General features: G+C 40.8%; 2 protein-coding genes across 2 annotated transcripts in view; one reads left to right on the top strand and one right to left on the bottom strand.

Annotated features, from left to right (window-relative positions):
- The window catches only part of TMOD3 (tropomodulin 3), an 86,103-nt gene extending 64,613 nt beyond the window's left edge, over positions 1 to 21,490 (bottom strand). Inside the window, exon 1 of the mRNA XM_012442273.2 lies at positions 21,347 to 21,490. The gene's annotated coding sequence lies outside the window, so the exon portion shown is untranslated. The remainder of the gene's footprint in view (positions 1 to 21,346) is intronic.
- Positions 7,504 to 7,888, top strand: LOC135270407 (ATP synthase subunit ATP5MJ, mitochondrial-like). The gene has a single exon (XM_064365750.1). It carries the CDS (start codon positions 7,569 to 7,571, stop codon positions 7,743 to 7,745), a length of 177 nt encoding a protein of 58 aa, XP_064221820.1. The 5' UTR covers positions 7,504 to 7,568; the 3' UTR covers positions 7,746 to 7,888.
- Positions 21,491 to 23,418: the final 1,928 nt, after the last annotated feature.

The following is a 23,418-nucleotide window of genomic DNA, read 5'->3' as shown; positions in this document are numbered from 1 at the left end:
GCTTTAGGGACATCATTTTTTCTTAGTCCTTCCTCCCTGACTGCCCCATCTCATTCTCCTATGATGGTTCCTCCTCATCTTCACATCTTCAAATGTTGGAGTGCCCCCAGTACTTAGTTCCTTGGACAGCTTCTCTTTCTATACTCACTGCCTTTGTGATTTCCTATGCTGACAAATTTTACATTTATATCTCCAATCTGGACCTCTCGCCTTAATTCCATACTTGTAAATAACTATCCATGTAAAATCTCCATTTGGATGGCTAACAGGTTTCTCAAATATAAACAAACAAAACAGACTCCTAATTTTCTCCCCATACGTGCTCTTGCCATGTTTTCCCCATGTAATAAACAGCAACATCATTCTTTAGTTGCTCAGGGTAAAAGTCTTGGAGTTAACTTTGATTTCTCTCACATTCCACACATGATCCACCCAGCAAATCTTACTGGTTTTACCTTTAAAATGTCATGTCTTTACCATCTCCACTGCTTCCTTCCACTCTGGTCCAAGCCATCATCTCCTCTTAACTAGGCTATTGCAACAGCTTCCCAACTTCTGAAAGCAGCTAATTAGGAACATACTCCAATAAACATTCCTCTGAGTGCCAGCCAATCATAGTCATACCTCTACAGATTATATTAACCCACTACGGCCTCAGAAAGTTTGCCAAACCCTGAATTCCACAATTTCCAAAAATAAGAAATTGCCCTGTTCTACTTAGAGAAACTGTGTCTAGCCAGCATTGCTCTTCCTTATTATAGTAAGCATTAAATTCAGCTATGCCTTTGCTGCAAATATTGACTGGCAGTCTTATCATCCTTTCATGCTGAAGAAAACTTTTGATGATTATATATATTTACTTTTAAATAAAAATATTTCGATGTTGACACATATTAGATAATAGTAGTTAGGATCAAAATATTCCCTTTGGATGAATATCCATGTAATCTTTTGAAGTGGATACGGTTCGCTATCCAACAATTTCTTAAGTATCTGCTTCAATTTACTTCGGTTAAAAAAATTCAAATTGACATTCCTTTTTCTTTTTGTTTGAACATGGTTCAGAATTAATCTGGAAACAACATTACAATAAGTTATTTCTGGCTGGAGATTTTAATATTCAAAACATCAAAATACTCTTATTTAATGTTAAGGTTGAGTTTCATCTCTGCTGGTTTGAGGAACATTCTCTTTGATGAAGAAGGCTGAGGTAAAGAAAGTTATCTACGTAATCCTGGGATTGGTGAGACTGAGTATGAGTATCTGTCAGAAACAACGTGGCACATTCCTCAAAGGCAAGAGAGTTTCAAGACTCTCATAAGGTCATTTCCTTTTTATAATTCTAAATAACACTAATTATAAACAAAAAATATATTCAGTGTCTGTCTTAGCCCCTTTCAGCTGCTATAACAAAATACCATAAACTGGGTAGCCTGTAAACCACAGTAATTTATTTCTCAATTTCCAGAGGCTGCGAAGTCTGAGAAGATGCCAGCAGATTCAGAGTCAGGTGTGAGCCCACTTTCTGATTCACAGATGGAAACTTACAGCTGTGTCCTGAAATGGTGGAAATGCACGGCGGCTCTCAGGGGCCTTTTTATAAAGGCATGAATAATATTCATGAGGACTCCATCCTCACGACCTACTCACCTCTCAAAGGTCCCACCTCCTAATACCATCATATTGGTGATTAGGTTTCAGCACATGAATTTTGGGACAGTACAGACATTCAAACCATAGCCATGCCCACCACGTTCAAAGCACTGTAGCGACACACATATTTACCTCTAAAAAATGCCCATTTTGTTTTAGTTGTATATAATGTAGATTACTTTGATAGAAAATGGAGGAGGATAGAGATGGGGTCTTGCTTTGCCCAGGCTGGTCTCTTGGCTTCAAGTGATCCTCCTGCTTCAGACCCTCAAATCTATAGATTATAAGCATGAGTCACCATGCCTGGCTGATAAGACATTTTTAAAGGAAATACACCGGGTGCTAAATTTATCCTTCTGTTTGGTTCACTGACTCTTCTACACAATTAAGCCTAAAAGACAGTACTTTAAATAATGATTTTTGTGGCATTTTGACTCAGACATTAGCACAGCTAAGTGAGATAGCTGCTTTGCACACAGTAGTTTAAAAAACTAGTGGTTGATTATTCTGTGTAAAAGTCCCATGGAAACTAATCAACCTAAGTATGGGTTGTAATGTAGGCCTGTCTTTCCTGCCATTGCTACTGATGCCATCTTACATTTTAAAAAAATGAAATCTATAGATCACAGAGAAAATAAAGTCTGAAATCTGAAGTCAGTGCAGAAAAACTTGTTGGGGCTAGAATAAAGAAGAGATGTAATTAGAAGCAGGTCACTGAGGACTACCTTAAAGTAGAAAGCAGCCAGATAATTTCCGTGATTATTACAAGAAAATACTTATGAGGTTATTCATACCACTTCAAAAACAATCTTTCAACAAGACCCTGCTGAGAGACTTTGTGGCTCTCTTGTAGGTGCCCCACTTCCTTTTCTGACTAATAGTAGCAAACCAGCTCCCTGTTCTACCCACCTCCTCTTTTTCTTCTTCTTAGTCGAGCCGCAACATCAGACACAGGGCAAGGTCAAAGAGGAACCCACTCTGTGCATACCAAAGATGAATGCCAAAATAGCCACACCCTTAGCATACCCAGTTTCTCAGCACCAAACGTTTTTCAGTTTTTAATTTTTTGGTTTGTTTGTTTAATAGACTGGGTAGACTGGAAAATGTTTTTTTCCCAGTTGTTGCAAACTCAAAATATCTTTAAAAATATCTTTAAAAAGAAATGACATCATACAAACAAGTCTCTCACGGTAATAAGGTTACACAATTCTTTATCTCTGCTGAAAAGAGATTTCTACCAGTCCTACTGTGGACAAAATCAATTATGATAATGAAGTGGCTTACAGGGAAAGATTTATCAGTGCTCAGCCATCAATCAAAATGCTGAATCCATTCCAAGTGCATAATGGTGAGATTATTCTCAAGGTTTTCTTTCTCTCTCTTTCTCTCCCCTAAAGAGAAGTATCACCATGACTCACCCTTCCTTTTGCAAGAATTTTCTTAATCTACTAAGTTAGTAAGCACTGAAGAACATATAAAACCTAAAATAAACTAGGCCGAGTCTAAAAGAAATCATGCTGACAGCAAGTTGAATGTCAGTTTCAGTCCTTCCAAACTTCCTGGGTTTCAAACTAGATTTGGTTTTTGTCTGTTTTTTGAAACAGGGTCTCGCTCTCTTACCCAAGCTAGAGTGTAGTACCACAATCACGGGTCACTGCAGCCTCAAACTCCCGGGCTCAAGCAATCCTTCCACTTCAGCCTCCCAAGTAGCTGGGACAATAGGTATATACCACTACGTCCAGCTAATTTTCATTTTTGTATTTTTTTTGTAGAAATGGGGTTTTGCCATGTTATCTAAGCTGGTCTCAAACTCCTGGGCTCAAGTGATCCACTGGCATCAGTCTCTCAAAGTGCTGGGACTACAGGAGTGAGCCGTTGCACTCAGCCAGTAGTGCATTTTTAAATTTTAATGGAAAAATCTTCAGTCTTACAAATACATTTTTTTAAAGTTTTTAATTTTAGCTAGATTATATAACTCAAGCTCCCTTTTTTTGTTAGAATAAGGAGAACTTTCTGTACCTTCTGACTACTTGATTGATTACTCTGAAGTCCTTCTCCATGCTCTATAACAAACTGTGACAAATTACATAGTTAATACAATTCAATTATCATCAGAGAAGGAAAAACAAACAAAACACAGAGGAAACCAAAATTCTTTTTTTGTTTTATTTTTTGAGACAGAGTCTCCCTCTGTCACCCAGGCTGGAGTGATCACAACTCACTCACTACAGACTCGATCTTCTGGGCTCAAGTGATTCTCCCACCTCAGCTTACTGAGTAGCTGGGACTACAAGTGTGTGCCAACCATGCACAGCTAATTTTTAAATTTTTTGTAGAGATGAGGTCTCACTGTGTTGTCCAGGCTGGTCTCAACTCCTGAACTTAAGCGATGATTCCCACCTCGGCCTCCCAAAGTACTGGAATTACACACGTGAGCCACTGTGCCTGGGGAGAACCAAAATTCTTCAGAAGAAAAAATCTAGCACTTAGTGCCCAGCATCAAACTGGGAGTGAGCAGATCTATGGATTTAGGGGTTCTGACTTTGGGCAAGTCAATTCTCTTCTCAGTTTCCTGGGCTAGACGAAGAACAGCCAAAAAATGATCCTGATTCTGACAGGTGACTCCACCATGTCCATGACAAACACAGCAAATCAAACAGCCTTTTTTCTACTGACCACAGATCCTCCCTCAGTCCTAAGGCAGCTACTACCAGTAGATGAGACTTGGCAAAGGTTGAAACCTATTCATTTGGGGGAAAACAAAATACTGACTTGCCCTCATCACTCCCAAGATAAACAATATATAAGTAACAAGGAAAAATATGAAAGCTGAATCATGCTAGATATGTATATACAAAAACTGAAACACTTCAGGAAAGTGACTTGAAAAACCAGAACCAGATAGATTTAAAAAATGAACAAAGTAAATAATGAAGTGAAGCATGAGCCAATGTTGTTAAGTAGTAGGGGGAAAAAAATTAAAGTAGTATGACCATATTAAAAAATGCTTTCCTGAAAACTCACCAGATTAAGCAAATTTATACAGCTAATTTTCTATTTTCCCATTGATTTCCACAATAAGGTTAGATATACTTCCATGAGAGCATGAATTCCCTACATATCATAAATCATAGGAATGAATGCAAAATACTTTTAATCACAAAATTAAATATAAATTTTGTCAATGTAGTAAGAATACTAAAGTAGTACATTCATTTCTGCCTTGGTCTTTATTTCGTTTTCTCTTATTAAAATAAATTTGAAAGTATCTAACTACTGCCGCTCTTTAATTAAATTTTATAACCAAAACTCTCAAGAGGAGAAGAGTACTGAAAGATATTAGAAAAAAAGAATTCAGAGTAAGAAAAATAAGTTAGAAAAATGGTCTTTGAATTTAGGAAAGAGGCCTTTGGGAAACAGGTTTCATAGGCTTTAACAGCAGAAGGCAATATTTTAAGGAGTTTTAGAGGGTTCTCCTCGCCCCATCCTTCATTCCCATCTATTCCTCAAATGTGCCCACTTTTTTCTAGTACCTCGAGAAATTCTACTGATTAACAAAAGACCTCCAAGGTCCTTCCAAATCTAAACAATCAACTTTTAAAAATAAGTGCTTGAGAATAACTCTGGAAGGATCGATCCACAAGAACCACAGACAAACTAGTTAGCTGAGGATAGATGGGAGAGGGTTCACTCAGTGTTTGCTATATACCCAGGAGGACCCACAAGTTTTGTACCAAGTGCATTTGTTAATTTTATGTTTAATTTAAGGAACAATTCAATCATTTGTTGCATTTTGATGCTGTGTACGAAAAAAATAACAAATACTATCTCTGACTTTAGAATTATGCATGCCACACTCAGGTAATATAGCAAAAAGCGCATTGGTAGAAAAAATAGAAACCATTAGCCATCAAACAGTCCTATTAGAATTTCAGAACACTATTTTTTTTTAAGCTAGCAATCTGTGAAACCAATAGCAAAGCTCATTTTAAGAAATATGTAATTATATATTCTTACAAGTTAGACAGCTTTGGATCAAAGGCCCTATTTAATTGAAATCCTGAAACTGGGATTGAGGCCAGTTTTGGGGTATGTTTTCTGAAAACCTTTTTCCCTAAGGAAACATCAAGAGAAACAACTTTCTGAAGTCCTGTGCAGGACTGACTTCAAAGCCCTATGTTTCTGGGCCCTACCCCTTCCCAGGAAAGGTTCTAGGACCTAGAGAAATTTCTGGAACCTCATAAAGAGAGGAAGTAAAAAAACACTGCTTTACTAAGCCTCTCTCTAACCAGGCTCTAGACAAGCAAACTGACTCTAAGCTTCTGTTTTCCTGCTCTAATGCATCTTGCCTATAGTCACCTAAAACACTGCTTTTAACATTTTACTCCTTTACTTAGAAATGTTTCTTGTTAGGCGTTTGTAGTTTGACAGTTTCTCGGGTAATTCTGATAAAACTCCCCTTCCTACTTGCTCTAAGAATCACTTGGAATCCTCTGCTCTAACCAGGCTAGACTCCTCCAGGCCTCACATATATCCCAAGTTCATCTTCACCTGGCTGCCTCATTTGTTTTCCCACAATGGTATCTTCTCCAACAATCCTTTTTACCCCAGGCCCAAATTTCACTTCTCTACCTTATCCACAGCTCTGCACAATTCAAAGACTAGTTGAAGTCTGTCCTCTCCAAAGCCTTCCCTAGATCTCCAACCCTGACTACTCTTTTTCCTCCTCTATAGGTCAACAGTACGCCAGGTGTGGCATACCATCTAGCCCCATTGCCCACCGTTGAGTCATGAGTACAGTGCCCCACCTGGTATGAATGAACACTCCTCAATGGACCATACCTCACTCCTACATGGTGAAGGCATTCATACGCACCTTCAGAGGCATAGCACACTTCTGACTTAGAGATACCAATGGTATTACTCTAACCAACTTCAGGGGCCTGGAGATATATCAAGCTTTATTATCACAATGAATTTTCAGATTAAAAGGGAGTAGTAGTTGTAACAGGTTTTTCAAGAGGCACAAGCCTAAAATTTGCATAATGTATTCTGTACTTCATGGGGGAGGGGGGAAATATAATACCACTCAAAAAGAGATTTGGTTACTCCTGGAGTTAGGGTATAATTATCATGAGGTGGGATAAAAGCATGAACTGGCCAGGCGCAGTGGCTCACGCCTGTAATCCCAGCACTTTGGGAGGCTGAGGTGGGTGGATCACGAGGTCAAGAGATCGAGACCATCCTGGTCAACATGGTGAAACCCCGTCTCTACTAAAAATACAAAAAATTAGCTGGGCATGGTGGCGCGTGCCTGTAATCCCAGCTACTCAGGAGGCTGGGGCAGGAGAATTGCCTGAACCCAGGAGGCAGAGGTTGCGGTGAGCTGAGATCGCGCCATTGCACTCCAGCCTGGGTAACAAGAGCGAAACTCCGTCTCAAAAAAAAAAAAACAAAAAACATGAACTGACTACCTAGGACAAGAGAATAAGTGAGCTCTCTCAGTCATTTCATAGTAGGGCAAAAGAGAGTCAGTTCTTCAAGAAAATGACATTGCCCCACTACCTCAACTTTAGGCCCTAAATGTAGAAAACCTCATGCCTAATGTGGTACTATGATATCCAGAATGAATAGCTGAAAAACAACCAACAGACAGGGCACCTGTAACCACACAGCAGCCACAATCAACATCCACACAACCCACCGTAAGCAATTTTGGGAACACAAAGAGAAAAAGCAAAATGACGTACACACCACAGACAGCACTGAAGAGGGCTTGCTAAGAAAAGTAATTTGGTATCATCAAGCTGTACACTTAAAGTTGAGGGTATATAAATTATGCCTTGAGGCTCGGCGACCTTTCTCAGTTGGGTGCGGGTTTGCGTTGCTCCTTGAGCTGTCTTTCCTGCGCCAAGATGCTTCAAAATTTTATTAAAAATACGTGGCTCCCCTTGAAACCCTACTATACCCAAGTTTACCAGGAGATTTGGGTAGGAATGGGGCTGATGGGCTTCATCGTTTATAAACTCCGTGCCGCCAATAAAAGAAATAAGGCTGCAAAAGCTGCAGCGTCTGCTCGTGATCATCATTAACCAGCTTACTTGGAGTACCTGTGAAAGAAAACGTCAGTCTGCCTGTAAATTTGAGCAAGCCGTGTTAGATGGGGCACGTGGAACATCACTGTACACTTGTATGAGTGCCGTTTACTTCCTGGCATGAATAAATGGACCTGTGATATGCTCAAAAAAAAAAAAAATTATGCCTTGATAAAACTGTTTTTTAAACAGTAATCTGGTGACATGAGCTGGGGTATTCGCCTATGCAGAAGCAGCATGTAGTCCGGTAAAGTGAGGGGAGAGGGGTATTCACAGGTTTTCACTGGCACAAGATAGTAGGCACGAAACCTCTGGCACAGAAGTAGAAATACCTCAGGATGTTAAGATAGGAGAGTTTGCTATAAATGATTAAAACTACCACAGTATAGCCTTTGAAAAATACACACAAACATATAATAAAAAGCCAAACCAGGCCAGGTACAGTGGCTTACGCCTATAATCCCAGCACTTTGGGAGGCCAAGGTGGGTGGATCACTTGAGGTCAGGAGTTTGAGACCAGCCTGGCCATGATGGTGAAGCCCCAGCTCTACTAAAAGTATACTAAAAAAATTAGCTGGGCATGGTGGCACATGCCTATAGTCCCAGTTACTCGGGAGGCTGAGGTAGAAGAATCACTTGAACCCAGGAGGCAGAGGTTGCAGAGAGCCGAGATCAGGCCACCACACTCCAGCCTGTGACAGAGTGAGACTCCATCTCAAAAAAAAAAAAAAAAAAAAAAGCCAAACTATATAAAACTACTGAAATAATGAGAACCATACAGCTAGTGGGGATTGGGTATAGTTTCAGATAAAGGAGAAAGGAGAGGAGGTGGAGGCAGAAAGAAAAACAAATACTAAAGACTGGTGATAGCTGAAGAAAGCAGAACTGATGAAAGAACGTAAGTCTTAGAAATAATGCTATTGGCCAAGAAGCCTGGTTCCCAGTCTCCAGGACATAAGGTCTGCTTTGGGATAGGTTCTTCAAAAGGGGGCTAAAGGACATTTTTCCTTTAATATCAAAAGAGGGAAATCAAGGGAGCCACACACAAGTAAAAGACAATAATGCAGGAAAAGAGAGGAGGTTGCTAAGAGCTTAGTAGAAGGACCCAAAACAGGAGTTCAGGATAATGTTTCTAAAATTAACACAACAACTATCAATTATCTTTAATGATAAAATAAAACTGGTTATATCTGAATTACATCATAGGAAAACAATTCTTTCATTTTTATTTTAGTCTCTCAGAATAAAGGGATAATGTCCCATATCATATTATAATGAAGAGAAAAAGAAAGTAACCAACTTTTATTTGTATACCTGTTACATGCCAGGTACTTTTTCACACACATCCCCTCATAATAATGCTGCAAATTAGTTCTATCTCCAATTTACAGATGAAGAAACTGAGGCCCAAAAAGGCTAAGAGACTGTTCAAGGATATATAAGTTTTTGACAGTAGATGTGAGATTTGAATCTGAGCCTAAAAGCCATACTTTTTACACAATATCACACTTATTTAACAAATATTCAGTGTTTGCCATGTTTTTAGTTTTATGGTACTAGACACTACACATTAACAGAAGCAAATTAAGTGACAGTAGGTGACAGCAAGAAGCCACAGCTGTAGGTAAAACAGAAAGGAAAAGCTACCAAGTAAACAAAACACAAAAGTGTGGGACAATTTAACGCAGTTTCTAAGAGCCTACAAACTGCAACAATCTCAGAAGGCAATTCAATAGCACAGTACGATACATGATGCAAAAAACGAATTCTAAAGTTGATATTTCCCATATCATTTTGGCTAAATTAAGCATTAGGGACTACACTTAAGAAGGGCAGGAGAAATTATTACAATACATCTTATTTTTAAAATGACATTTAAAATAGCTTAAGCTTTCAACTTTTTGCTAGCTTTATAACCTTGGGCAAGATACTGAACTACTGTTTCGTCCCTCTGTTTTCTCATCTGCAAAATGAGAATAATAAAAGTAACTATCTCATGGGATTGATATGTTAATTTTTTAAACGAGGATAACATATATAAATCACTTAGAACAGTACCTAATACAGATCAGGTGATCAATCAATGTTAGCTAATAGTCATTGTTATCTTCATTAAATATTATCTTTATTTTTAAGGAACACTTCATTAGTTCATGTTAAGTAAATGAGATATTATTCATACTATACTCTGATCCACATAATATAAGCAATTAATTGCAGAAATTGAAAGAGTTGAAAACTAAAAAGAGTCTAGAAAAGTGAGAGATGGACATACGCAAAGAAAAAAACAGAAGAGAGGTGCTAACCACCACTTTGCCCACACTTCTATCAACATTTATCTCACCAGACCATAATCAGTTGCATAAATATCTATCTCCACCATAGACTTCCAGCACTCTGAGGGCAAGGACCTATTTTTACATTTTCAGCCCCTAATATAGTGCCTGCAACATGATAGATACTAAATTAACATAAAATAAAGTAATATAAGGGGACTCAGTAAGCATTGAGATCAATGATGTGAGTACTTAGTTTTATCACATCCTAATGGGGCTGGGAGCAGACTCAGTCAAGTTGTACTGTACTGTCACTCTTTGATTATCAATATTCTACTCCCCTATTGTTTCTGAACTGGGAAACAAATTTCAAAAAGCAATGTTTAAAAAGTATTTAATTTGCTATAAAATTAGAAAATTTCCTAATGATAACACAAATTTTAGTAATTCATTTTAAGTACTAAAAATATTGCTCACTAGAAAAATTAGCCAGCTGTGGTGGTATACAACTTGTAGTCCCAGCTACTCGGGAGCCTGAGGTAGGAGGATTGCTTGAGCTCTCAGGAGTTCAAGGCTCCATTGAGCTATGATCTTGCTTGCACTCCAGTCTGGATGTCAGAGTGAAAACCTGTCTTGGGAAAAAAAAATTGCTCTGAATTGACTACTATGCCTAAAAGTTAATCCTAATGATCCAATGGTCAGTCATAGTAATAAATAGACACTAAGTAAGAGACTGAGTGCGGTGGCTCATGTCTGTAATCCTAACAATTTGGGAGGCTGAGGCAGGAGAATTGCTTGAGCCCAGGAGTTTGAGACCAGCCTGGGCAACATAAAGAGACCCCATTTCTACAAAAAATTAGCCAGACATGGTGGCACGTGCCGATAGTCCCAGCTGCTTGGGGAGGCTAAGGTGGGAGGATTGATTGCTTGAGCCTAGGAGGCAGAGGTTGCAGGGAGCTATGATCACACCTGTACTCCAGCCTAGGCAACAGAGTGAGACCCTGTCTCAAAAACAAAACAAAACAGAGAGAGAGAGAGAGAGAGAGAGAGAGAGAGAGAGAGACACCTATTTCTTAGCTGTCAATCTGCTAGATGCAGGGAATATACCAAAAAAGAGAAGGTAGGGTCACTTCCTTCTGACATCCAAATAAGCATGTTTTGAGATAAACAACCCCAAACCTCCCTGTATGTGGGTACCCATCCCTTACTCCAGTCCCTGTGAAATACGCAGCCAAAGCAACAACATAACAATGCCCTATCTTTCACAGCTGTTTGGTACAGGGTCACCACCCTCAGTCTAATCAGGACAGAACAAATTAAATTCTTCTCCAGGAATCTGGAAAGCTGGAGACAAAACTCAAGTTGAGACATAAGGTATCGCCAAGTGTGGAGGCACTATCATAACAGGCCAATCACCTTGAAGCTGAAGCTAAGGGGAAAGCACAGAAGGTCAGTCTGTAGAGAAGAAAATGAAGCAGGGCTAGGGCTACAGGGAGGGAGAAAAGGAGGCACTTGCCTAAGGCACAAGATTTAATAGGGTACAAAAAAGCTCAGCAATCAAGAGATAAATTATGCAGTAACACACGCTATTTTTTAAACATCAAAATTAATGTCCTAAAATGGAGCACAGGCACAGAAAGAAGCCAAAGAGAGCTCATGCAAACTACAAACAGAAGGAGGACAGAGACTTTCAAAGTGTCTGCTCTGGGTTCCAGCTGGGTCATTTCAGGGACCTCAGCAGTCTTATAACAGTAACCCACTACAACTCCCAGCTCTGCCACCATACCATCTAGCAAGCTAGCTTAAGTGGGTTTGTGTTCCCTGAGACCTAAACACCTTGACTAATAGACTCTATTTGGGAAAATGAGATATGCACATAAAGTACTTTTTTTTTTCAAAAAAAATATTAAAATACTTTCAAAAGAATGGTACTGGCTATTAGTGTATAGAAATTCAGAGATCACTATGGGCAGTCAGGGAGGGATAGAGTTAGCTAGACAGAGAGGGGTGCAGAAGTATATGCTAAGCAAAGAGATCAAAGCACAGGCTGAAAAAGGTTAGGGCTAGGAGGGAAGCCAGGGCAAGAAGAATGGAAAGTAAAGGGAAAGGAGCGATCTTCACACACCCTGTGTTACACCCAAGAAGTACACCTCCACGCTCTTCCACCTGCAGCACTTACATCACATGGTTCATTACATAGGAAATGTCCTTTTGCACTCCTTCCCATGTTCAAATCCTTTCACAGGGATCAGTTCAAATAACATTTCTGCAGAGGCTTCCCTCGTGTGCTAGACCAGAATTAAGGTTCAGGGACAGTGGGAGTAGAAGAGAAGAAACAGTTTCTTCTGAGGTAGGAGGGAAGGCTAAAGGGTTTAAAACAGTACCAGCTATTCTCTGATGGAGGGCACACTGTATCACTCGGGATGTTGGCCAGTGTCTAAGGAGAGTAGAAAGTGAGATCACTTGGCAAGGAATAATAATGGGGGTTCAAGAAAAGTGGCAGAGGAAAGGCAAGCATAGAGGGTGTGCTTAAGACTAACAGAAGAGTCCAGCATAATATGCCCACGGGACTGCTAGATAAGCTGAGGGGCTGGGGTCTAATTTCACTGGGAGATACCAATAAATATGTGAAGACTTCAAAGTCACGCCCATCCCCCCTTTTGTGTTTCTCCCATTGTCCCTAAGATTTACAGTTTCTTGGAGAAGAATCACAGAACCCTATACAGAATGGACCAAGGCAGATGTAGGATTTCGCCTCTGCAAGGCCTTTTGTGCAGGTGGACTCTTGTGTTAGTCTTTAGCACACCCTCTATGCTTGCCTTTCCTCTGCCACTTTTCTTGAACCCCCATTATTATTCCTTGCCAAGTGATCTCACTTTCTACTCTCCTTAGACATTGGCCAACATCCCAAGTGATACAGTGTGCCCTCCACCAGAGAACAGCTGGCACTGTTTTAAGCCCCTTAGCCTTCCCTCCGGTAAAATTAGACCCCCAACTCCTCAGCTGGTTTTAACACTCCAGTGGGCATATTAAAGAGGAAAATTAGAAAAAAAAAAAAAAAAAAGAACAGTTCTCTAAGAGTACTAACTTGGGTTAATTATAGCCCAGCATGAATGAAAATAAATCTTAGGGTTGTATGTCTCTTGTCATGGTTGCCTTAGGGTAAGGGCTGCCTGAATATAAGCCAGACTTACATACATTTGAGGGGCTTCCTCTTTCTTTACTGGTATGCATATCAAGGGAATATTCCTTAACTCCTCAGGAAAGTTATAACACCACACCCAGGGAATGCAAATATGTTGTTGGTTATAATTTTCCACATGGAAATCCCCTACTGTATAATTGTTACTAATAACATCCTGCTCAAAAGAACTGCTATGCTATGGTTAAGGAACTACAACAATCTTCTTACCTACAAGTCTATATATATATCCCAAATAATATACATGTATCAGATAATTGCTACTGGTTTTATTAATAAAAACTTTACTGAAAGCTCTAGGTAGCGTTTTTGAACATCGGGAGCCTATACTTTAATAAATTCAACTTGCCACCACACTTTCATTCACTCTAACACACCCAGCCCTCATTTTCTTCCAGTTTACTGTATTTTTATCCATTTTCATACAGACACTTCTGGAATTGTGTTCACTTGTACGTACTTATCATGATGTTCATGCTTAGTTATGCCCAGATATGAAACTGTTTATTTGTAGGGGGTTATCATCACTGTATATCAGTTACCTTAGTTTGTAAGTTTGTCTTAGTGTGTTTGTATTCTTCCCTTAGTGAGTGGGTGTGGGTGTTAAACATATATACCCAAGGGAGCGGATATCTCTACAAGTCAAAAAGGATGCACATCTGAGGAGGAATCTTGACTGTATTTCAGTATTTTTCAAAACCAATCCTTTTTTTTTTTTTTTTGAGACAGAGTCTCGCTCTGTTGCTCAGGCTGGAGTGCAGTGGCATGCATGATCTTGGCTCACTGCAACCTCCGCCTCCTGGATTCAAGTGATTCTCCTGCCTCAGCCTCCCAAGTAACTCGGTTTACAGAAGCATGCCACCACGTCCGGCTAACTTTTGTATTTTTAGTAGAGATGGAGTTTCACCATATTGGCCAGGCTGGTCTCAAACTCCTGACCTCATGATCTGCCCACTTCAGCCTCCCAAAGTGCTGGGATTACAGGTGTGAGATACCGCGTCCGGCTCAAAACGAACTCTTAAGAGTTGTACAAGGGTGAAAGATGCCAGTCACAAAAAAACAAATGTTATATGATTCCATTTACATGAGATGTCCAGAATATGCAAATCTTAAGAGAGAGTAGATTAGTGGTTGCCTAGGGCTGGGTGGGGGAGACCCGGGGAAATTGGAAGTAAATAGGTAGTAACTGCTAATGATAAGGGGTTTATTTTTGGTGTGATGAAAATGTTCTAAGATGGTGGTGATGGCTGTACAATTTTGAATGTACCAAAATCCACTGAATTGTACACTTTAAATGGATGAATTGTATGATATGTGAGTTATATCTCACCGAAGCTATTATATATTAGAGAAAGGGGGAAGGAATGAATAAGGAAACCAAAGTTGTCCTGCATTTCCACAGAAGGGTAAATCCCGTCTTTGAAAATCTTAGCTTTTTTCTGCCGCTATTTTAGTTTTGCTTTAGCATTCGAGACTCCTCACTGGTCAGTCCCCAGTTGTCTTTTCGCCATCTCTAATATTTGCCTTTACTAACAAGGGTGATCTACATATGGGAGACAGCATTTACTTGTTACAATTCGATCTCTGGACAAAAAACAACATGCACTCTATGATTACAATCATCTAAAAATATGTACATGGATGAATAAGGCCTGGAAGAAAATGAGGAAGAGAAAATAGTTACATTAGAGGTTGGGGTGACATTCTTTTAAAAATAGTGTTATCAATTTATTGTATTATCAGCAAATAAACTTAGAAGAAAAAAATAACCAAACTGACTCCCTAAAAATTGTTCCAAGGCAAATTCAGGAATTGGGTCACGAAGGACTGGAACAGACAATGGAGTAGAAGCATGGAAACTAAGGCTGGGTGATTAAGGCTCTTAAATTTAATATGCATGGGCTCTCTTGATTAGAATAGATGAAGAGGGCATTATTCTCTAGGCTGTAATAACGGCAGGCTAAGGTGAGCAGATTGCTTGAGCTCAAGAGTTTGAGAACAGCCTAGGCAATATAACAAAATCCCATCTCTACTAAAAATACAAAAACTAGCCAGGTGTGGTGGCGCGGGCCTGTGGTCCCAGCTCTTAATACTTGGGAGGCTGAGGTTAAAGGATTGCTTGAACACAGGAGGTCGAGGCTGCAGTGAGCTGAGATCACACTATTGCACTCCAACCTGGGTGACAAATTGAGATCTTGTCTCAAAACAAAACAAACGAAAAAGAAAAAGATGGAAACTAAGACGCATGGCTTATATATATTTGCATCTATTTAGATCAAGCCAATAAACAAGAAAATATTAAGCTCTCTATAGCTCGCTGTGCTCGAGTCCTAGGTGATCTCTCTGTGCTTGCATCTTCTTCCTTCTAAACATCTGCCTGTTTTAAAAGAAAAGTGCAATTGCTGCTAAAATGAGGTTGTCTCCATGAACTCAACCCACAGAAAAGCCATTTAAAACTTAAATTCATAATTAACATTCTTCCATCAGGAAATAAATGGTAACTAGCCCTGGATCAATCTGAGTCAAGTCCCAATCTGGAAGAGGAGCATAAAAGTCTTATTTTTAAGATCCAGGGTCTATTCTTAAAAAATCGACAATACAAGCACAACTAAAATGCAAAGCAGCTCAGTTGATGAGCTAAGATGCCAAGTCAATATAACGGAGGGGAAAAAAAGGGTTTTGTTTTGTTGTCTTATGACAAGGCCTTACTCTGTCACTCAGGCTGGAGTGCAGGGGCACGATAACAGCTCATTGCAGCCTTGACCTCATAAAGCTCACATGATCCTCCTGCCTCAGCCCCTGCAGGTAGCTGGGACTATGGGTACATGCCACTACTCCCAGCTAATTTTTGTATTTTGTAGAAAGGGGGTTCTGCCACGTTGCCCAGGCTGGTCTCAAACTCCTAGGCTCAAATGATCTGCCTGCCTTGGTCTCCCAAAGTTCTGGGATTATAGGTGAGAGCAACTGTGCCCGGCCAAGAAAGGAGAGTTTTTCTTAAACTTATGTTGCTGGAACAACTAGATATCCATATGGGGGGAAAATGAACCCAAACCCCTATCTTATAACCTAACACAATAATTACTTTAAGATCAATCACAGACCCAAATGAAAAACCTGGGCACAGGTAAAAATTTATTGGTCAGGACACAAAAAAACACTAACTAAAATACAAAAAATTGATAAAACAGACTCTATAAAAATTTCTGCTCCTCATAACATCATTGAGAAAGTAGACAAGGGAGAGACTGTGTAAAAAAATTGTCAACACATATATCTATGTATGTGACAAATAACTTGTACCTTGAATATATAAAGAGCTCCTACAAACAATAAAAAGATGCATGACTCAATGAAAGAATAGGTAAAAGACTTGAACAAATAATTCACAAAAGATACTACATAGCCAATTAGCATATGATAAAGCACTCAACATTCTTCATCATCAGAAAAATGTAAATTAAAACCATAATGAGGCACAATTGTACATCCTGTAGCGTGACTAAATTTGAAAAGACTGACAACACTAAAAATTGGCAACACCAAAAGTATGGAGCAAGTAGAACTCGTCGTGTATAAACCACTTTGGAGAATTGTTTGGCACATTTTTAATAAAGTTAAACATAGACACACCCTGTGATCCAGTAACTCCACTCCTAGGTATTTATCAAGAAACTTGTGAAAGAATGTTCATAACAACCTTATTCCAAATATCCATCAAGAAGAAAACATAAATTAGGGTATATTCGTACAATGGAATCTATTTAGCAACTTAAAAGGACAAACCACTGATACTCACCAACAACACAGATGCATCTTTTTACATGAAAGAAACCAAACACTAAAAAGCACATGCTGTATGATTCCATTTATGTGAAGTCCAAGACCGGTCAAAAAAACTCTGTAGTGTCAGAAATCTATGGAGTAAGGAAGTGATTGCCTTTGGAGGAAGGTGAGTGAGGGAACTTTCTAGGGTGACTTAAAAAAAAATGTTTTCTATCTTAATTTGGTAGAAGTTACACTGTATAAAATTGTCAGAACTCCTTGAACTGGATATTTAAGTTATGTGCATTTTATCGAATGTTAATTATACATCAATAAAAATACAAAGTAGCACTCTGCTTCAAGATATAGACTAACAATTTTGTTTCAAATGAAACTCCTCAAGACTACATATGCATTTTCAATTACAGATGCATCTTTAATCATGTGCCACTCTGATTTATTCACATCTCTATTCTGTCATCATTGTAAATGAGCTAATGGATTATGGACGCATATAGATACAAGAATGTATGTTCATAAATTTAATTTTTTATAAACAGCAAATTAAATTTGATTGTTTACAATTTTAATAAGCACTTAATGGACCCCGTATACGTCCAGTATAATTTTCTATTGTTTATACCATTTTTCTCTCCATATATTTGTGGTTTTAAAGGATCAGACATAAAACCGCATGTAAATCAAACATCAGCAAGGACCATCAATGACCAAGGGATGACAGCACTTTAGCCATTATTACAGCCTAGAGAATAATGCCCTCCTCACCTATTCTAATAGAGAGAGCCCATGCATATTAAATTTAAGAGCAACTGAAAAGCATGAAGAATAGTTTGCCAGCTACAACACAGCCTAAACATCAGTGTACATCAGAATGACACCAGAAAGCCTTATTAAAAGGCTTTTTTTCCCTCTACTGTTAACTGAATCTTCCTCTTTAAGTTTCTCCCTCCCTCTATCCAGGTATATTTTTATCCCCAATATTATATCTCATCCTCCATATGATATTGGTCAGATCTAACTGATCTTCTCTTTTGTTTTGTTTTCTGAGACAGGGTCTTGCTATGTTGCCCAGGCTGTCCTGGAACTCTTGGGCTCAAGTGATACTCCTGCCTCAGTCTCACAAGCGGCTGGTATTACAGAAGCGCACCACATCCAGTTCTAATTATGTTCATGTATCTGGCTCATCTCAGGTTCCAAATAAAATAAATTTACAGAATTGCACTATACTCTAGGTAGACATGTCACATACACTCCAACAGTATAGACAGTATAGCCTGGGGAAAGAGATGACCAGTGAATGGGAAAAAAGACTGACTTCATTTGTTCCCCACTCCTATAACTGGAAAAGATTTCTCCCGAATATCTACTATGTTTTTATTCCCCACAGGTGGCTCTCACAAGTACTGTGAACTATGCCTAAGTACATCTGCCTAATCCCAAAGAGAATAAGGTCCTAGACAGGAATGTCATTCATATATATATATATATATATATATATATTTTTTTTTTTTTTTCCTTTTTTTTAGAGAGACAGGGTGTCACTCAGGCTGGAGTGCAGTGGCACAATCATTGCCTCTCACTGTAACCTTAAACTCCTGGGCTCAAGCAATCCTCCTGCCTCAGTCTTCTGAGTAGCTAGGACTACAGGCATCACCACCACATCTGGCTAATTTATTTTATTTTGTAGAGACAGGGTCTTGCTACATTGCCCAGGATGGTTTGAAACACCTAGACTCAAGCATCCTCCTACCTTGGCCTCCCAAAGTGCTAGGATTGTATGTGTGAGCCACCAGCCCCGGCCCTGGCCTCACGTCTTATACATATTCTTCAGAACTCCAAGACAGTGCTTTGCAGACAATGGGGCAAGACACATATCTGAATTCATGAATTGCCAAATTAATGTGAATGAAAACAATTAAGGATAGAAGAGGAAGAGAGAAAAAAAAGCAAAGAGAGCGAGCCTGTGGTCCCAGCTACTCGGGAGACTGAGGCAGGAGAATTGCTTGAATCTGGGAGATGGAGGTTGCACTGAGCCGAGATTGAGCCACTGCACTCCAGACTGGCGCCTGGCAACAGAGCAAGACTCTGTTTCAAAAAAAAAAAGAGAAACTAGCAAAGAGAAAGGAAAAGGAAAGAAAGAGAAAAAACTTATGAAGGCAATTGGCAATTGTTCTTGTTAGAGTGAACAGGATTACAATATTTTTAAAAATTGAGAGTTGAAAAAGCCATCAATTATGTATCTGGTATCAGTGATTAGCACAAGTATTTAAATTATCATTATAAACACCTTAATATCTTTAAAATTAGGCCAGACGCGGTGGCTCATGCCTGTAATCCCAGTACTTTGGAAGGCCAAGGCAGGTGTATCACCTGAGGTCAGGAGTTCAAGACCAGCCAGGCCAACATGGTGAAACTGTCTCTACTAAAAATACAAAAATTAGCCAGACATGGTGGTGCTTGCCTGTAGTCCCAGCTACTCAGGAGGCTGAGGCAGGAGAATCGCTTGAACACGGCGGGGGAGGGGAACTCGGAGATTGCAGTGAGTAGAGATCCTCAGCCTGGGCGACAGAGCGAGACTCTCAAAAAAAAATAAAAAGAAAAGAAAAAGAAAGAAGAAACTCTTTAAAATTACCTCCCCACACTTGATATTCAAAGTCTGATCTCTGACAGCAAGCATCACCTATCACATATATAGACTTTGGGCTCTACTTCAAACTTAAAATATCTTGAGTGAATTATGCATGTTAAAGTTTGAAAAGCACTGCCCTCCATCATTCAGGTCCTTTCTTTTGTACCAAACTTGTTTTGTTTCAGTGGGTCAGTAATTAAGACATGAAAAATCTCTGAACGGGATTTGACCTGTGCAGTATTTAATTTCAAATGAAGTTATTAATTATAGTGTAAGTTGGCATATTGGATATACCACAAAATTTAGGAATTAGTCATAAAAATGATTAAATATAATTGATCAGTAGGTCAATAGCATTCTCAAGAACTGATGTTTGTTCTTTCTCATGTCTAGCATAGGGCTTGGAATGATTCATATGGCCAGTGTTTCCTGAATGAGCAAAATAAACGAACTTTTAAAAACCAGAGATATTTAGGGGTGGAATAACCTTGGGGGTCATCTGGTCCAACAACCTAATTTTAAAGATTAGCAAACTAAAAATTCTGAGAGTTGCAAAAGCAAAGAAAGCTCAAAGAGCCAAAATATATTGGGACATTTTAATTCATTTTGTTCATTTCGTTGGGGAGAAAGGGAATTGTAACTATTACGATTGCTGACTCTTAAAGGTGAAAAGGTGCCTAGGAAGAATAAACTAGCAAGAGTAAATGAGCCTTGGCAAAGCGATTTTTCCAAACCTAATATATTTTTGACAGGCCAATTAAATAATCAATTTAATCAGCCAAAAAAATTAACCTGAAGGTTTTTCAGAAAAGGAGACACGAGCTGCATGAAAATGTTACAAACCAAGGGAGACTGCACATAACTAACTTAAATCTCCACAGGCTTATTTCCTGTTGAAGTATGGCCTCCTGGAGTAAGTTTTACTGCCGTGTTCATTACCAGATGACTTCTGGTTTTAAAAGAGGCCAAGGGCAAGTTAGAAATTTGATTATTAACTAAACATTAAAAATAAATAAAGAAACTGTGGCTGTTTCCCATTTCCGTTTGTAATCAGAATGCAGGCTTGCGGAGGAAACACAGTAACCCCTGCAAGCAAAAATATAATGACCCAGTCACGTCCTCAAAACAAACTAACACACAAACTTCCCAGCCGGATCCAGCTGTGCTGCCTGGGAGCTAGGAATTTAATTCTAAGACAGATCAAAACGGCGAATGCAAGGGCAGCCACATTTCAATCACAAAAAGGGTGTGCCTTAAGTTTTGGTTCCCTCCCCCTCGCCTGCCGCCCGCCGCCCCAGCTTTCAACAAGCAGAAGCCTTTGAAGGAGGCTCGGTGCTATCTCCGCGCGATCATACTCCGGCAATGCTGGGTGGGGTGCAGGGAGCCAGTTCGGTGGCGGCTCCGCGGGAGGGGTGGGGGCCGGTCCCGAACCCGGGCGGAGGGGCCGCGGGTGATTCACCGGGAACTCCGGGGTCGCGCGACTCGACCGGCGGGCGACGCCCAGTGCGCCTCACGTTCCCCGTCCCGGGCTGCTCGTGCAGAAGCAGCCCCTGCGTGCCCCTGCTCCCCGAGATGGACCTGTCGGGAAAGAGCCCAGAACCGGGCGGCGGGCGAGCAGCAACCTCTCCCTCCTCAGCCACCAAGGCCGGTGCGCCTCCCTGCCCGCGCCCGCATACGGACTTCCTGGAAAGCACTGAGCTGGGCTTACCTGACTGGCGCCCGCAGGGGCCGCCGACCTCTTCTTCACAAACCCACGGAAACTGCCGGCCGCAAGTTGAGGCTCGGTTGTCAGCACCCGCCCGTCCGCCCGCTTCGGCCTCCCAAGGAGTTGCCCGGACCCACCCGCCAGGAGCTCCCTCACTCGACCGCCCGTCGGTGCCGCGGTTCCTCCTCCACCGCCGACGCGCGTGCGCACTCCCAGGCCGCGGCGCATTCGGGGAGTTGTAGTTGGAGCGAGGAGGGCGAGGCTCAGCGCTGACCCTGGTCTTTACAATGGGCAGAACGCAGGAATGGACTGCGAATACCAAGCCTTACCCCAGTGTAAGACAATGGTCTTTACTCGTGGAGGTACCTATTGTGGGCTTCCCGGAAACTGGAAATAGTATCTAGAGGCTCTTCGGTAAAGATTCCCTTTTTACTTTGACCTTTTGTAAAGAAGCATACACGGCAGGGCTTGCATTGTAGACTTCGTTGTTAATGCAAGAACATGACATTGGGCCTTTTAAACTGTCATGACAGTTATGCAAAAGTAGAGGAATAAAAGCTAAAGCCCAAACGAGGCATAAATCATGCGGATGTCTCCTCCAGGGTGTGGTGACCCTAGTGGTTTCCTTAGGTATGCAACCGGGGATGATGTCGCAACTATTGAAGGGCAGTTTCTGCCTATCCTGTCTTCCCATTCCATCTTCAAGCTCTCCACTAGGCGGTGGGGCTGGCCGCTGTGAGTGGGAATAAAAACAGAAGCGGCTGCTCAAGGGAGGGATTGGGACAGACGGGTAGTCTAGAGGGAAGAGGAAGAGTGTGGGAACCTCTCAGAGGACTGTTTGATAGTGGCCTGTATAATTGCTACCTTTTGTGCGAGGCTCTGACTACAGGGAACTGCGATATTTTTCCATTCATTCATTCAGTCGCTTACTGGGAATTTTCCTGACCTGCTCTTCAGGAGTAGACAATACCAGGAGTAATGCTAAGCTTTGACACACCTTTCAAAAATACAGCCAAGAAAGTAGACTGACGTGCCTGTTTGAGGTACATTCCAGCTACACCCAGTATGGGAGCCACTTAATGGTTTAAACCTCTCCTGGCATCTACTTTTTCCCCTCAGAGGAGGGGATAAACGTCCTGAAATTTCATGCAACTGCCACCCATAATTTCAGCAATGGAGATCACTGATGGTTTGGTTTTTTTAAAGGAAAAAAATCTCTGCTTCCCGCCCCGCCCCCAGACGGAGTCTTATTCTGTAGCCAGGCTGGAGTGCAGTGGCAAGGTCTCAGCTCACTGCAGGCTCCGCCTCCCGGGTTCAAGCTATTCTCCTGTTTCAGCCTCCCCAGTAGGTGGGATTACAGGCATGCGCCACCACACCCGGCTAATTTTTTGTATGCTTATCAGAGACAGGGTTTCACCATATTGGCCAGGCTGGTCTCGAACTCTTAACTTTGTGATCCACCTGCCTCAGCCTCCCAAAGTGCTGGGATTACAGGTGTGAGCCGCTGCACTGGCCAGGAAAAAACCCTTCTAAATTGCAAATACTTAGAGGACAGTCAACACTCAGACTTGTGGCCATTGCATTTTATTTTCTATATCATCTTTGGGTCAATCTCTTGGAGAAAACAGGTTTCTGAGAGCAATTTCCTACAGAATTCAGGTTTATCTGAAGGTTTTTTTTTTTTTTTTTTTTTGGAGACGGAGTTTCGCTCTTGTTACCCAGGCTGGAGTGCAATGGCGCGATCTCGGCTCATCGCAACCTTCGCCTCCTGGGTTCAGGCAATTCTCCTGCCTCAGCCTCCTGAGTAGCTGAGATTACAGGCACGCGCCACCGTGCCCAGTTAATTTTTTTGTATTTTTAGTAGAGACGGGGTTTCACCATGTTGACCAGGATAGTCTCGATCTCTTGACCTCGTGATCCACCCGCCTTGGCCTCCCAAAGTGCTGGGATTACAGGCGTGAGCCACCGCGCCCGGCCTGAATGTTTATATTTATAATACATAACAACCACTGGGCCAGCACTTCATTTGTAATATCTCATCTAATCCTCAGAACTAATCTAATCCTCATAACTCT

Source organism: Aotus nancymaae, unplaced genomic scaffold (assembly GCF_030222135.1).
Source record: "Aotus nancymaae isolate 86718 unplaced genomic scaffold, 86718_ANA_hifiasm-v0.15.2.pri h1tg000062l, whole genome shotgun sequence".
In the NCBI taxonomy this organism is placed as follows: Eukaryota; Metazoa; Chordata; class Mammalia; order Primates; family Aotidae; genus Aotus; species Aotus nancymaae.
The sequence above is the reverse complement of the archived record's forward strand: the minus strand, read 5'-3'. Positions and strand labels throughout refer to the sequence as shown.

Excerpts from the sequence above, each read along its gene's own strand:
- LOC135270407 (XM_064365750.1), top strand. The coding sequence starts at position 7,569 with ATGCTTCAAAATTTTATTAAAAATACGTGGCTCCCCTTGAAACCCTAC.